The sequence below is a fragment of the Penicillium mononematosum genome (genome assembly GCF_028829835.1).
Source record: "Penicillium mononematosum strain IBT 11891 chromosome Unknown utg000002l:1.0-8112719.0:1.0-8118358.0, whole genome shotgun sequence".
NCBI classification, from domain to species: Eukaryota; Fungi; Ascomycota; class Eurotiomycetes; order Eurotiales; family Aspergillaceae; genus Penicillium; species Penicillium mononematosum.
The window spans coordinates 1178008-1191024 of NW_026643272.1; the positions used below are offsets into that span (position 1 = coordinate 1178008).

A 13017-nucleotide genomic window follows, 5' to 3' on the forward strand; every position below is an offset into this window, starting at 1 on the left:
GGTATTGTGGAGGTGAAGCTCTGGACACCCCATAAATACCATAAAAACAAACTCAACTACCTGACCCAGGTACTCTCTACCACTTTATTTTTCCTTGCTTCCATACACATCATCCAAACATGTGGCCTTTCCGAACAGGAGTCCTTGCCTCTGATGGCTTCATGCCCTGTTTCCTGATATCACTGGGCGCGATTGCCATGGCATACCCATCTAGCATTGTTGCATCAACGCTTGCAAAGCCATCTTTCCTGCAGTATATGGGTCTTGGGGACGAGAATGGGATATATGAGGGTAAGCAAGGGGAGGTTGGGACAATTACAGCCCTCTTTCAGGTGAGCAACCCCAATTGTATAACTAATCAAATTTAAGAGGAGGCTAATAGCTCTTAGGCGGGTGCCGTCGTAGGCCTTCTAAGTGGCTCCGAGATATCTGATCGCTTTGGTCGCAGGAGTGCCCTGCTCTTCGTCTCGATTATCTCAATTATTGGCAGCGTTGGCGTGACCGCGGCTCAGAATATGGCAATGTTATTGATATTTCGGTTTTTTACCGGGGCCGGAAGCTATGCATATCTGGCTTTAGGTATGGGTGTTCAATTTCAAGGCTAATATATTTCTCACGTGGCTAACAATTCATAGTGCCAGGGTATATTTCCGAGCTCGCTACACCTAAGAGGCGCGGTCTCTTTGGCGGCCTTTGCGGCACCTTTATTGGATTCGGTTACTGCTGTGCCTCGTTCGTTGGTCTTGCCTTCTATTACATCCATAATGAAGAAATGCAGTGGCGAGGACCCTTCGCGATTGGGATTCTATGGCCTGTGATGACACTAGCAACCTACCCATTTATTCCCGAGTCACCTCGGTTCCTATTGATGAAGAACAGGCCTGATGAGGCGTGGAATGTGGTCTCTCGGCTCCATGCCGATCCTAGCACAAATGATAATTCATTTATGCTGGCTGAGTTCTCTCAGATGAAGCAGCAGGCTGATTATGAGCGGACGTTGGACAGGTCCTGGCTGCAACTTTTCAAGAAGCCATCATACAGGAAACGATTGATCCTCATTGGAGGTATAAAGATTTTAGGCCAAAGTACAGCAGTACTAGTACTTAACAACTATGTAAGTTGTGCTTTATATGCTATTGCATCCCAACTAATGCTCTTCTACAGGGTCCAATCTTTTACGCTGCCCTTGGCTTCCAGAAACGCGACCAGCTTATTCTTGCTGGTGGCCGGGATGTTGGTATGTTGCTCCTAAACTACTTATCGGAATATATTAACAAAGACAGTTGCCTTCCTCGGAAATATGACCGGCGCCTTTCTAATGGATAACTTTGGAAGAAGACGTTTACTACTTACCGGATTTGGAGGCTGCCTTATTAACCTATGCATTTTTGCAGCAATGGTCGCCGAGGTCCAAAAAGAACCTAGAATAGGGCTAGTAGGAGTTGGCATGACAGCACTCTTTACATTCCTCGTCTTCTACGCATTTGGCGTTGATGCTGCAACCTATGTCTACGCGGGCGAGATATTTCCTGGCCATATAAGATCAAAAGGCATGGCTCTTTCGGTTATAATAGCTGCATTAACGTCACTTGTTTACTTGCAAGTTACTCCGCTAGCTGTTGCTAATATTGGATGGAAGTATTTCCTGGTAAATGCGTCCCCTGATACCTACACTATATTATATATTAACCTCTTATTAGGTCTTTATTTCCGTTAGTGCTGTTGGCTTCGTGTGGGCGTATTTCAACATCTTCGAGACCAAGCATATCCCGCTCGAGGAAATAGGAGAGAAATTCGGCGAGGTGGACGAGGTGGCCGTCCATCTTTCGGAGGCTATGGCGGAGTCCGCTGGAAAGGGGCAAAATTTTGCTACTGAGCATATTGAGCGTTCTGACGAGGCTTCTCCTACAAGGGGGACTTAGTGAATAACGCGCAAGGATGTCGACTATTACTGGAACAAGAGTAGTGGAGAACAACTTGACTAACTTCGCTTGGATTATGAACCTACTCACCTGCCTGATGCCCTGTAGCTACAAGCTAGATTGATTATCATGCTTCTCAATCTTCCAGCTATCACATTAACCTAGACGTTTATTAGTTGTAGGGGATCGATAGTATGACACCCCCACCGATCTTAATCCGACGCCCTGCCTGAAAACGCCTGAAACCCAAGGCCCACACTCCTAATCGGGTAATACACCTGCCTCGACACCCATACCTGCCTACCGCCTTCCTCACCGCCTCCGAGACTCTGCACCGCCTTCGTGCCAAACACACTCCCATACCACTATAGGACGACAGTAGAATACTACCTACAATTTGTACATATACAAAACGCATAGTAAAATCAAGTCACTTTTGTTAGCACCATACCCAGCACCATGACCAGCACCATGACTGGCACCTAGTTCTAAGACGTAGACGTGGACGTGGACGAAAAGATCGATCGCCCAATGAGGACAGAACAGGGCAAAAAGGTGGCAGAAGGTTGTGCAGAAGGTTGTGCAGAAGGTTGTTATCTCACAGGTGACAGACCAGCCGGTTCACATAACTGGCGCGCCTTTGGTCGTCCCTTTCGAGATTTGTTTCTCCGGCCGGTCAATGCCAATGCAGGCGGAAGTGACATCTCTCTTGAGGAGGATTTCAAGAAGGTCGAAGGATCGGTGTGGGATGTTCATACCAAGGTCTGAGGATTAGTTCGGGGAAAAGGAGCTCGGCGGTCCCAAAAGGGCCCAAGATGTCATGTCATTATCAACTCCGAGCACTCTAAAATCACAAAAACGAGGGTATATTGACCAGGAACGCCGATCCGATGTAGCAGTCAAAAAGCCAGGCCTCCACATGCAATGTCTAATATTCCTTCTCGAATATCTTTTGAATTGGCTTAGCGGCCTAGATGTTATGAAACTTATTAGCAGACGCATCCATGGCAGACTTGGGCAAGGGAAATGACATACGTCAATGAACTTTTCGAGATCTTGGTCGAGGTTGGCAAGGTCATTCTTCCTTTTCTTGTTCTCTGCGATCAGGCCCTGCTTGCGCTTCAGAAGCTCCTGCCGCGCTTGTTCCAGTTTCTCTCGCTCGGCATGCTCGTGTTCGATGCGGGCGATCATGAGGTCATGTTCGCTGGACTCGCGATGTTCAGGATGGAGCTCCAAGAATTCTTCGACCGGGATCAGAGGGAGGGATAGGTATTTGTGACTATAGTGAATATGTCAGCTCTTCGCCCGGGAAACGAGATTGTGACAAGTACGAAATCGGATTCACGTACTCGTAGGCCTCGCAAGCTGCAATTTCGCCTGTTAGATGCTTCTGTTCATAGTACAAGTTCTGAAGCTGAAGATGTAGCCGGTCGATTTCTTGTCGAGCCTCTGCAGTTGACTGCTTGGTGTCGCGCACGCGAAAGATGGCATCCCGGTTCTGCCCGCGGAGTTGGGCCAGCAGTGCGAATAGGAGTTTCTGTTGCTTGGAGGCGGCTAGGGATAATTCTCGGAGCTTGGCGCCATCGTTGGGTAGGGTATCGGGGTTTAGTAGGGTGAGAAGCGCCTGACATTGGGCCAGAGTCTTGGCGCTAGTCTGAAGCACTGGTAAGAGCGACTCATCAGCGACGATATCACTGATAGCCATATTGTAAGTAAAGATTTAAAGATCCGACGAATAAGGTGGTATTAAGGAGGTACAAAGGAAAAGGGAAATCAGTTGAGGCGGGACGGATCAATCAGGACGTTCGGGGGCGGCAATGTGCCTCGGGGATTTTGTGTGGTTGGGGACTTGACCCTCTTCTTTTCTCCCCAGCGCCACTCCATTTTACCGTTCCTCCATTCCCCTCCTCTCATTTTTTTTTTGGTACTTTATTACTTTAATGTGCCCCTCATTTCTTGTTTAAAGCTTTCAACTCAAGGCTTTGTCTGAGTTCTTCTTCGCCTCCCGGCACTTGGTACCCTTGCCTCTCAACGCTTATCAGTACCCTGTATGGCATTCGATTAAGGAACGGGTTAACTCTCACACCCCATGGCTTGCAGCGCTTCTTCAATGGCAGTGGAGTCTTATCCCGAAGAGGCATATGCCTCTGCTACTGCGACACCCGACGAGAATACTAGTATGCTCCGTGATCGGCGCCGACATTCTTTCCACGCTGCTAGGAAACTTTCGTGCGACTATCAAGATGCAGATGCAGTCTTTATCAGGGTATGTACATGCATTATTGGTGGGAAATATCTCCGAGTAACTGTGTGTCTAATCAAAGTTTTAGGTCGAACTCTTCTTGTCCGAACTGGAGCGTCGAATGCAATGGATCGAACAATACCGGAAATCCCACATGGTGCAGGTCGACGCCAGTCTGAAACGAGGCTATGCTACGCTTGAAGCCGTGAGGGATCAATGCTCTCTCGCCTCGGGAGAACTGATGGGAAGTGGCAAAAAGCGGGCCAAGATTCTAGTCGAAACCCTCGAGGATCGATACAATGAAGCCCTAGTGACCAAGGAGACTTTGGAGCAAAAGGCGCAGGCCGGTGTGCGCTTGATGGAATCATTCTTGGTCGAACTTGAGAACAAAATGCATGCGGTTCGCGATCGCGGCATCTACGGCACTTTAGATGATGGGTGGAAAGCAATGGATTCGGGGTTGGTTCATGCCCGGGAAATCGTCGACGAGGGCATGGAGCGTGCCCGCCGGACTCGTGATACTCTCCGAGATACTGTCGAAGAAGCTATCCGGCTAGCCAAGGAGAAGCGATTGATTAACTACCACGAACTGCCTCATCCATGGCGCGTCAACCCGCACATCATCAATGGCTACCGATTCACCACTTCCAAGGTGGAATGCATCTCGTCAGTCTTCGCTTATTCGAATGAGATGTTCAACATATGGTCCCATGTCATCGGCCTTGTCATCGTCCTAGCCATCGCCTTTTACTTCTACCCGCTTCACACCAATTTCCACCTGAGCACCAAATCTGACGTCACGATCGCTGCCGTGTTCTTCTTTGCTGCATGCAAATGCCTAGTTTGCAGCACTATTTGGCATACTATGAACAGCATTGCTTCGCAGTCATTGATGGAACGATTTGCGTGTGTGGACTACACTGGAATCTCGATGCTGGTCGCTGCCTCGATTGTGACGACCGAATACACTGCTTTCTATTGCGAGCCTTTATCCCGATGGGTATACATCCTGCTCACCATGTCACTGGGCGTCGGTGGCATCATTCTACCGTGGCATCCAACCTTCAACCGCCACGATATGGCTTGGGCTCGCGTGGGCTTCTATGTGACCCTTGCACTAACTGGTTTCTCGCCCATAGCTCAGCTCTCTTATACACGTGGCTTCGAATGGACCATGTATTTCTATGCGCCAGTAGTGAAGAGCATCATGGTGTATTTCGTCGGTGCCCTTGTCTACGCCTCCAAGATTCCTGAGCGCTGGAAGCCAGGTCTCTTCGATTACTTCGGTGGAAGTCACAATATCTGGCACATCGCTGTCCTGGGCGGTATTCTTTTCCACTACCACGCCATGCAGGACTTGTTTGCAGGGGCCTTCCAACGGGCCCAGGGCGAGTGTCCGAATATGACCTCATGAGACACCTCCCAACATACTCTTGCAAATTTCTCTGCATTGTTGATGGCTCTTTGCCATTTGCTCATGAACACATCTCATGTGGCGCATGGGTTCGCTTTTCAACATACACCGATTAGACATTTAGACTCGCACTTCGGGTCACGATTGCTATGGTTCCTTGCTATGAAGATTTCCATCTCTTTCCACGGGAGCTTTGTCCCCGTTGATGCCCATTTTGCGTGCATGGATGGAGTTCGTCTTGATTTTCTATTTCTTCGATTCTTAGAGCATCGGCTTGTACATAACTCCGATATCTCTCTTTTCCCCCTATTAACACCATTCGATCTGTCTCAATACAGGGTGCGCACAGAATTTTGATTGTTCTGCATGTACTTTTGAGACTCGCTGTACTTAGACACCTACATCTTTTAGACTGCCATTGTTGATATTTGGCTAGAACAAAGAAAGGCCGGTTTCCACATATTCGATGTTTTCCTTTCTTAACTTACCTATGCCTTGTCAACTGCTGTGGAATCAATATGCTTACCTAGTCCCAAGTTGTCCTTCCAAATTCTATATAAAGGCATTATATCGCATCCTCATGATATGGTTTCATATGAACAGTGGATTTAATCTTCTACATCAGCATCCTGCTATGATCTTCTATGAGGTGTTGCTCCTTGGCTCTATGGCTCTAATTTCAAATTAAATGACATGGTCTAATGTGTGCGTCGTACATTCATAACACCATTATGAAGGCATTAGGTATTGCCCTATATCAACAGCAACCTAAGCCGTTCCTCGTGGCTTTGAGAGTACTGCCACGGCTTTTGCCACTGAAATGCCCCAACAGCATGTATGTTGATCCTGGCGTGGTGGTATCTGAGATACACCTGAAAACACGGTGTCGAGTCCTCATGGCGAAAATGACGAGATCAAGCTTGGACGGTGGGAAAAGCTGTCACAATTATCTGACTGTGACCCATACTGGTTGGTAGATGATAGATCTCCTGTCTCTGGCAGAGGATTGACCCTCGCTAAACTGGTGATTCAGGAGTTTACTGGGTGTTCTCGGTGGCAGCCTTAGCCTCAGGCCCACCACGCTTCTGGAAGTTGCCCTGCATCCAGCAACGGTACATCTTCTGTTTGGTCCCACGGTTGACAATCAGCCGCCGATCGACACCCATATTAAGGACCTCAAATGCTCCATTATCCCTTGCCAGTTGCTTGGCCTCTGCAGATGGCTCCTCTGTCTCTTTCTCAGACGCTTCTTCGGTGGGGTTCTCGTCGCCAATGGGGATCTGCAATCCGTTTTCTGCGCTCCAGGTACCCCACATGTCGACGAGCTGGTCCTTGTCGAAGAAGTAAACCCGTGTGCCGTCACCTCGAATGTAGAAATTCTCGGCCATGTATCGACCCTTCTTGAATCGCACTTGGGCGAGGTCACCACGGCCGTAGTCGCGGAACAACACACGGCCACCGGGCTTCAAGAGCCGGTAGATATTGCGGATTGCAGGGTCCCACTGGTTAGGCGCCAGGGCAGAGAAGATGAAGATTAGGATCACAACATCGACTGAGCCCTCAGTCAGACCGGGCGGAAGAGAGTCGCCGTTCTCACCAGGCACACCGGCTGCGTCCCAGACATCAGCGGTCATAAATTTCTCGTTGTAGAGCTCGCTCTCGCGCATGACCTTGACAGCATACTTGGAAAAATCACAGGCATGGACCTTGAGATGTTCATTCTCGTTGTTGGCCAGCAATGGGAAGGCGGTGTTTCCGGCTCCCGCGCCAACCTCCAGGACGACCTGGGGACCGGCGTCCTTCTGTGTCACTTCAGCGAGAATGGGGAATTCTTGGCGCAACCACTTTCGATCCTTGAAGAAGTTGGCTGTGTTATTCTTATAGAAAAGATCCCACCACTTGGCGGGGTCGTTGTTGAATCGGTTGCGATCAAAGTCCGACACGCGTGTTTCGCGCTGTCTCGCATATTGGGTCTCGGCGAAGGCCTTAAACTCATCGTCCGGCTCGACGTGGTCCCAAGCATTGAACTCGAAGACATCATCGCCCTTTTCAAGGTATCGCGAGCCGAATTGGAAGGGGTCGGTCCGTTTCAGGTTGTTTGCGGGATCGTGAGAACGATGGGGGGCGACTTGAGGAGGCTCGACATTCTGTGTCACTTCCTGAATATTGGGATCGACGGTCATGATGTTGGGTGAATTATATAGTTCTGATTGATGCAAGATCCGAAATTAGATGTGGAAAGAAAATCTTATCACCCAAGCAAGTGATCGTCGAGGAGAAGGCGGGGAGAACAAAAAAAATTCCAGGCCGCGACGCGATTGGCGGGGTGTTTTGGTCACATGATTGGATTTTGCCCACATCTTTACATGCCCCTCGACCCACTTAGTATTTCAACCAATCACCTACTTCATATGTATACACCGCCTGATTTATCTTCTGGTACGCCGGATCTTATCGCCTATCGCTTATCAGTCTTGTTACCCATGCAGGTGCCCAGGTGGACACTTTCAACAACCTACTGAGGGATCAATGAGAAAGTCTCATATATCCTAAGAGCTCCTTCGGATTCTAATCATGGAGTCCAAGCTCTCAATAAATCTTAAAGGCTGCCACTTGGGACAGAAAACCGTGGATGAATGACTCATCAAGCAGGTATCCTTCTTGATTTAACGTTATCTTTGTCGTTCATAATGGACTATAACGAGTCTCGTTTGGTTTTGGCTAGCTTCTCCTGAGGCAGGTTGGTTCAAAGTCAATGGACGCGTATTTATATTCCCTCATTCGTCACAACCCTAGTGCCTCAGGCATACATACTATCCTATCAGAGCCAATCAGAGTTCCTGGGAATCTGGATGCCTGCGGGTGCCTTGTCCGGGTCAGCTCTCATCTGGCCTTTCTTTCACCCCTCATTTTCTTCTTTCCTATCTCTGTATGAGCGTGCCTTTCTAGATTCATATTCATTCTTATTCTCTCTGTTTGTCCGGTTCAAGTCTGGGGCTTATCGACGCAAGTGGGGTTCAGCCCACTATCAGCGTTTGAGGCTCAAGTGTCGAACTGCTCATACGATAGTTCTTGTCGAGAGCTGTTTCTTATTAGATCTCACAGACCAGCTTTCTCTCGCTATAGTCAAATTACTATTGGCTTTGAAACTGTCAATTAGAAAACAGACACCTCATTGAGTCATGTCTTTCCTCTCAGCACTTTGTGGGTGCTTCACCCGCGATGAGAAATCCTCGCAGTCCCATTCATCCCCGGAGATGACCCAAAGGCCAAACCCCACCGGCTTCCAGACAGGACAATTTACACTCTCCGGAGAAGGCGAATTTATTCGCTCAGCACCCCCAACCGGGGGCCACGGGCACGGACCCCCACCCTCTGACTCGGAGGATGCGGGCTATTCCAGCGTGGTCCCCCTCCCGCAGTACACAGCCCGTCCGATGAGCCTCCACGAGAAAACTCTAGAAGCCCATATGCGTGACCCATCTATTTCCTCCGAGTCCCAGAACTCTTACCCCCATGACGAAAAGAACGCCAATCGTTATGACGAAGATGTCACTTCCGATAGTTCATCGGCCATTTCCTTCCCAGCAGCTACGGCAATACCTCCACTGCAACGAGGGAGACTCCGCCACCGCCATACTCTCCCCGTCACTCTTCAGTACTGTGTCGCTCGCGGTCCATCTCCATTTCGTCTGCTATGGCGGTCATCATCAATCCGCCGCCTGCTGCCCGCATGAACGGCTCGCGGACTGGTCCTACATACTCTGAGGAGGATGACCGATCCATTCGTCGTCATCGGCGGGTCTCTTGGGAGAGCCGATGATATAGCCTCGCTCTGATTGCGGAAAGAACATTTGCTTGCTGGCCTTTGCTTATCAGCCCGTTTAATATTTTTCCACATCGATCTTTTGGTCTGGACTGGTCTGGAATCGTCCTTTGTGGATTTATTTTCCTTTTTGACTGCTGCATCGCTCTCCTTTCTGCGTGTCTTTTTTGGTTCTCTTTCATTGCACATGACGCGACGACATCATTTATGGATACTGATCGAATGTTTACGACATGGCTGGGACTTGGTGCAAAAAGGGATTTCTTTTGGGATAGCTTTGGATACTTAATATTGACCTGCACATACCATACTCGCCTGTCATGCAGGAGGGCACTGTATCGAGATCATCGGTTACCTTGGTCCTCACTCGCATCCTGGCAGGCATAAATAGTGTAATAATTCCGATAAACCGAATGCATTAATACATCTTGTCAATCATATGCTCCACCTCCAGCTCTACTGCTACTAACTCCCAATAAAACACCTAGATAGACAACCAACCAGCAAGAAGAGGGTATCAATGCAACAAATCCCATATTCAAACCACCATCACTCCAACTCAAGGACCCGTTCCTGCTCATGCCTAAGCAAATACCCACAACACGAAGCCGGAAACTCCAACAACCTCAAAACGAGCGGATCACAACTATCCTCCAAAAACATACAGATAGCCGTACACTCCGATCGAACCCTCATCTCAACCCACCACTCCTCAACATAACACATAAGCCCCAACCACCAAGCCAACAAAACCAACGCCGCCGGCTCCTTCCTAAGCAAACACTCATAGAACGGACCCTCCAACCTCCCCATCCAAGTATTATAAACCCTAAAACTGCCCGGCCCCCTCTCAAACGGCAACAACCCCATAAGCATGCGCAAAGGCCACAAACACGGGTTCCCCTCGACGGTCGAATCCTCCGTAATCCCACACAGATCCGCCAAGTCCGGATCAAGACCCACGCGACCAGGACGCTTATCCTCGAAGTCCATGGACGGGTCCCGCGACTCCATGAAGACGGTCCACCACATGCTCTGCGGGAGCCAGCGGTGCGTGCGTGCGAGGAGGTAGCGGAGTCCGCCTTGCAGGCGGAGCCAGGTTAGGGCTGTTGGGTCGGTGGTGAAGACGAAGGAGGCGTGTGGGTTGAAGGTTTCTTGGATGAACGAGTGCATGCTTATCATTAGACAGACGGAGTAGAGCTTGTCCATGTTTTCGCGGGTTATGTTTGTCGAGACTTCGGTTGAGTATTGGTTTATTGTTTGTTGCCAGTGGTATGCCTCTGCTAGGCGGTAGTCTTTGTTGTCTGGGAGGAGGGTGCAGAGGTGGGTTGTTGCCGATGCTATGATGGCGTGCATGAGGAAGGGGGTCTGGTTGGTTTGGGGGTTAGTGTTTGAGGTTGTATTAGCTTGTAGGGCTGTGTTTTGTTGGGGTTATGGTGGATATAGGGGAGAGGGGAGGGTTTAAACTATGGATGAACTTACTTCGAAGGCAAGTTCGACCACTTTGCCCATTACTACGCGAACAGGAGTATGGCCGTCGGTAAAGGCTGGGGCTTGGTGGAAATGGTGCAATGCTTCCATAGTGCGGGCTGATGCTGTGGCATCTGTTAATCTCGGCAACTGAGTTCCGGTAGCAGAGGGTGGTTGCAGTAATTCATTCAGCTTGTCCGCGACTGTCATTAGAGACATTGAAGAAGCTAGCGAATCAATCGAGATCAAGTCAGGGTTGGCTTTGATGAATTGGGAAACGATACTATTAGTCTTTTCAGGTCGAGCTGGCTGGCTTGTATAGTCACACTCGATGCCATGTTTTCGGCAACGGAGACAATGGGGTTTCGCTTCATCACACTTGATCGGTCATTATCAGCCGGTGGTTGATAATGGGGTTGTCGGAAGTACCTTGACTCTTCGTTGCTTACAGTTCACACAACCGGCACGGGATTTCCGATGAGACCGGCGGGCATGATAGACCTGTCCAGACGGTTCGGACCCGCACGCTAGGGAGCTCTTTGATTTGTAGTTCGGGATTCGAAAGACCATATTCTGTCCCTGCACGTGCCTAGATGATTGTGGCCGGGTTTGGGTTTTAGGCTGCATATCATCCATTTTGCTCGGAGTATAAATTTGACACCCGGGGATGTTCGGCAATCTATTAAATCAGATGTACGCTGAGGCTATACGAATAAGCTGACGTCGGGCGCCTCGAAGCATCGAGATATTGGGTTGCGATATAGCTCTGCGGCTTAGATCTCACGGCGGGTGCAACCGTAAAAGGAAACGGGTGGAGGCTCAACTGCGCAACTGCGCCTTGTTCTAGTCAGGCTGATCACTTTGTCCAAATCGAGTGAGAAACTGCCGTGTGGTGAGGGAATATGGGGGAGGCGAAGGGAAGATCGATTAGAACGGGCGCTATCCCCGATAGGGTAATTCTCGTATTTGGCAGTACATGCAGAGAATGGGAAATTGACAAAAGAAACTATATGTATATGTAGAGAGGACATCTACTTCCAGGAACATATAAATCGGAGACCCATCGGTCTTGGAAATTGGATTCGAGAAACGCCATGCAATTCATCATTCATCGAGATCATCCATCCATGCGCATAACTTTTACTTGATACATCGATACTTTCTGCATAGAGAAGGGCTAGGTATCGTTGAATACTAATAGTTTAACCCATCTTGGCATTAGAGAAATCCATCTCTGCAAGACGCACGTTAGCAATATATCAAAACAAAAGCATGCACTCGTCTCACGGACTGACTCGTCTCACGGACTGACGAAATGACCGTCAAGAGATGCAAGAGGGCAATAACAACTTACCAGGATGCTCAGCCTGGAACTTCTTCAGCAATTCCATCTTCCGTTGCTCATCACTACTGGGAGCACCCATCTCCTTCTGCCGCTGATCATACATCATCTTCTCGACCATGGCGCGAGTCTCGCCGTCCAGATCGCCTAGGCTGGAGTTCTCGGGTGTAATCTTGGTGACATCGATCTTGGGAGCAGTGGTCACAACGTGAGCCCACCACTCGACCTTGTTCACCTTATCGAGATGGATGCTGATTTCCTTGCCGGGCGGGGTGGGGGTAGTCTCGAGGGTCCAAGAGGATTCGTCGACGCGAATGGCGTGGGGGAAGTCACCCTGAATAGGAAAATCGATAGTTAGCCGGCTGTTTTTGAGTCGTGTTGATCTAGAGGGTACGGTGTAATTCTCCGGGTGTGGGGACGGTGGACATACCTCGATGAGGGGTTCCTGACCCTTGATCGCGACGCGGATTTTGTTCTTGGTCAACAGCACATCCAAGTCGCGGCCCTTGAGATTACCAGGAATCGGCGCCGTCACATCCACATCGCGAATGGTCTGTGTCCACTTGTAGGGGAGCTGAGCTTGTTCCGCATCCTCGCGGGCTTTGCGCTCTTTGTTCTCGCGTTCGCGTTCGGCTAGGTCGGCGGGGGAGGGGTTTTGGTCGAGATCGGCAGACATGATGGCAGGTCGAAAGGAGAAATGATAGGAGTAAGGGGTTATTTGAGTAGACGGTGTAACGGTGTAGGGAGTAGTAATGATTAGTCGCCTAGGTGAGGATGGACAAGCAAAAAGCCCAATGAGGA

The 13017-nt window shown here is 49.5% G+C and overlaps 7 protein-coding genes across 7 annotated transcripts; 3 read left to right on the top strand and 4 right to left on the bottom strand.

The window, feature by feature from the left end:
* Positions 1-119: 119 nt before the first annotated feature.
* N7519_002195 (general substrate transporter) lies at positions 120-1922 on the top strand (the record flags this gene model as incomplete). The annotated part of the gene is made up of 6 exons (XM_057288973.1): positions 120-332; positions 390-579; positions 636-1114; positions 1165-1237; positions 1284-1648; positions 1701-1922. The coding sequence occupies 6 exons, from the start codon at positions 120-122 to the stop codon at positions 1920-1922; spliced, it is 1542 nt and encodes a 513-aa protein (XP_057150175.1).
* A 928-nt stretch (positions 1923-2850) lies between these two features.
* Positions 2851-3627, bottom strand: N7519_002196 (uncharacterized protein; the record flags this gene model as incomplete). Its single annotated transcript, XM_057288974.1, has 3 exons — positions 2851-2892; positions 2958-3201; positions 3272-3627. The coding sequence occupies 3 exons, from the start codon at positions 3625-3627 to the stop codon at positions 2851-2853; spliced, it is 642 nt and encodes a 213-aa protein (XP_057150176.1).
* Positions 3628-4011: 384 nt separating this feature from the next.
* On the top strand, positions 4012-5578 carry N7519_002197 (hemolysin III family protein; the record flags this gene model as incomplete). Its single annotated transcript, XM_057288975.1, has 2 exons — positions 4012-4188; positions 4253-5578. The coding sequence occupies 2 exons, from the start codon at positions 4012-4014 to the stop codon at positions 5576-5578; spliced, it is 1503 nt and encodes a 500-aa protein (XP_057150177.1).
* A 1037-nt stretch (positions 5579-6615) lies between these two features.
* Positions 6616-7761, bottom strand: N7519_002198 (tRNA(Thr) (cytosine(32)-N(3))-methyltransferase; the record flags this gene model as incomplete). The annotated part of the gene is made up of 1 exon (XM_057288976.1): positions 6616-7761. The coding sequence occupies one exon, from the start codon at positions 7759-7761 to the stop codon at positions 6616-6618; it is 1146 nt and encodes a 381-aa protein (XP_057150178.1).
* A 999-nt stretch (positions 7762-8760) lies between these two features.
* N7519_002199 (uncharacterized protein) lies at positions 8761-9401 on the top strand (the record flags this gene model as incomplete). Its single annotated transcript, XM_057288977.1, is given in 2 exon segments — positions 8761-9129; positions 9144-9401. 2 exon segments carry the CDS (start codon positions 8761-8763, stop codon positions 9399-9401), a joined length of 627 nt encoding a protein of 208 aa, XP_057150179.1.
* A 552-nt stretch (positions 9402-9953) lies between these two features.
* Positions 9954-11093, bottom strand: N7519_002200 (uncharacterized protein; the record flags this gene model as incomplete). Its single annotated transcript, XM_057288978.1, has 2 exons — positions 9954-10772; positions 10887-11093. 2 exons carry the CDS (start codon positions 11091-11093, stop codon positions 9954-9956), a joined length of 1026 nt encoding a protein of 341 aa, XP_057150180.1.
* Positions 11094-12076: 983 nt separating this feature from the next.
* N7519_002201 (NudC domain-containing protein) lies at positions 12077-12892 on the bottom strand (the record flags this gene model as incomplete). The annotated part of the gene is made up of 3 exons (XM_057288979.1): positions 12077-12108; positions 12229-12550; positions 12647-12892. The coding sequence occupies 3 exons, from the start codon at positions 12890-12892 to the stop codon at positions 12077-12079; spliced, it is 600 nt and encodes a 199-aa protein (XP_057150181.1).
* Positions 12893-13017: the final 125 nt, after the last annotated feature.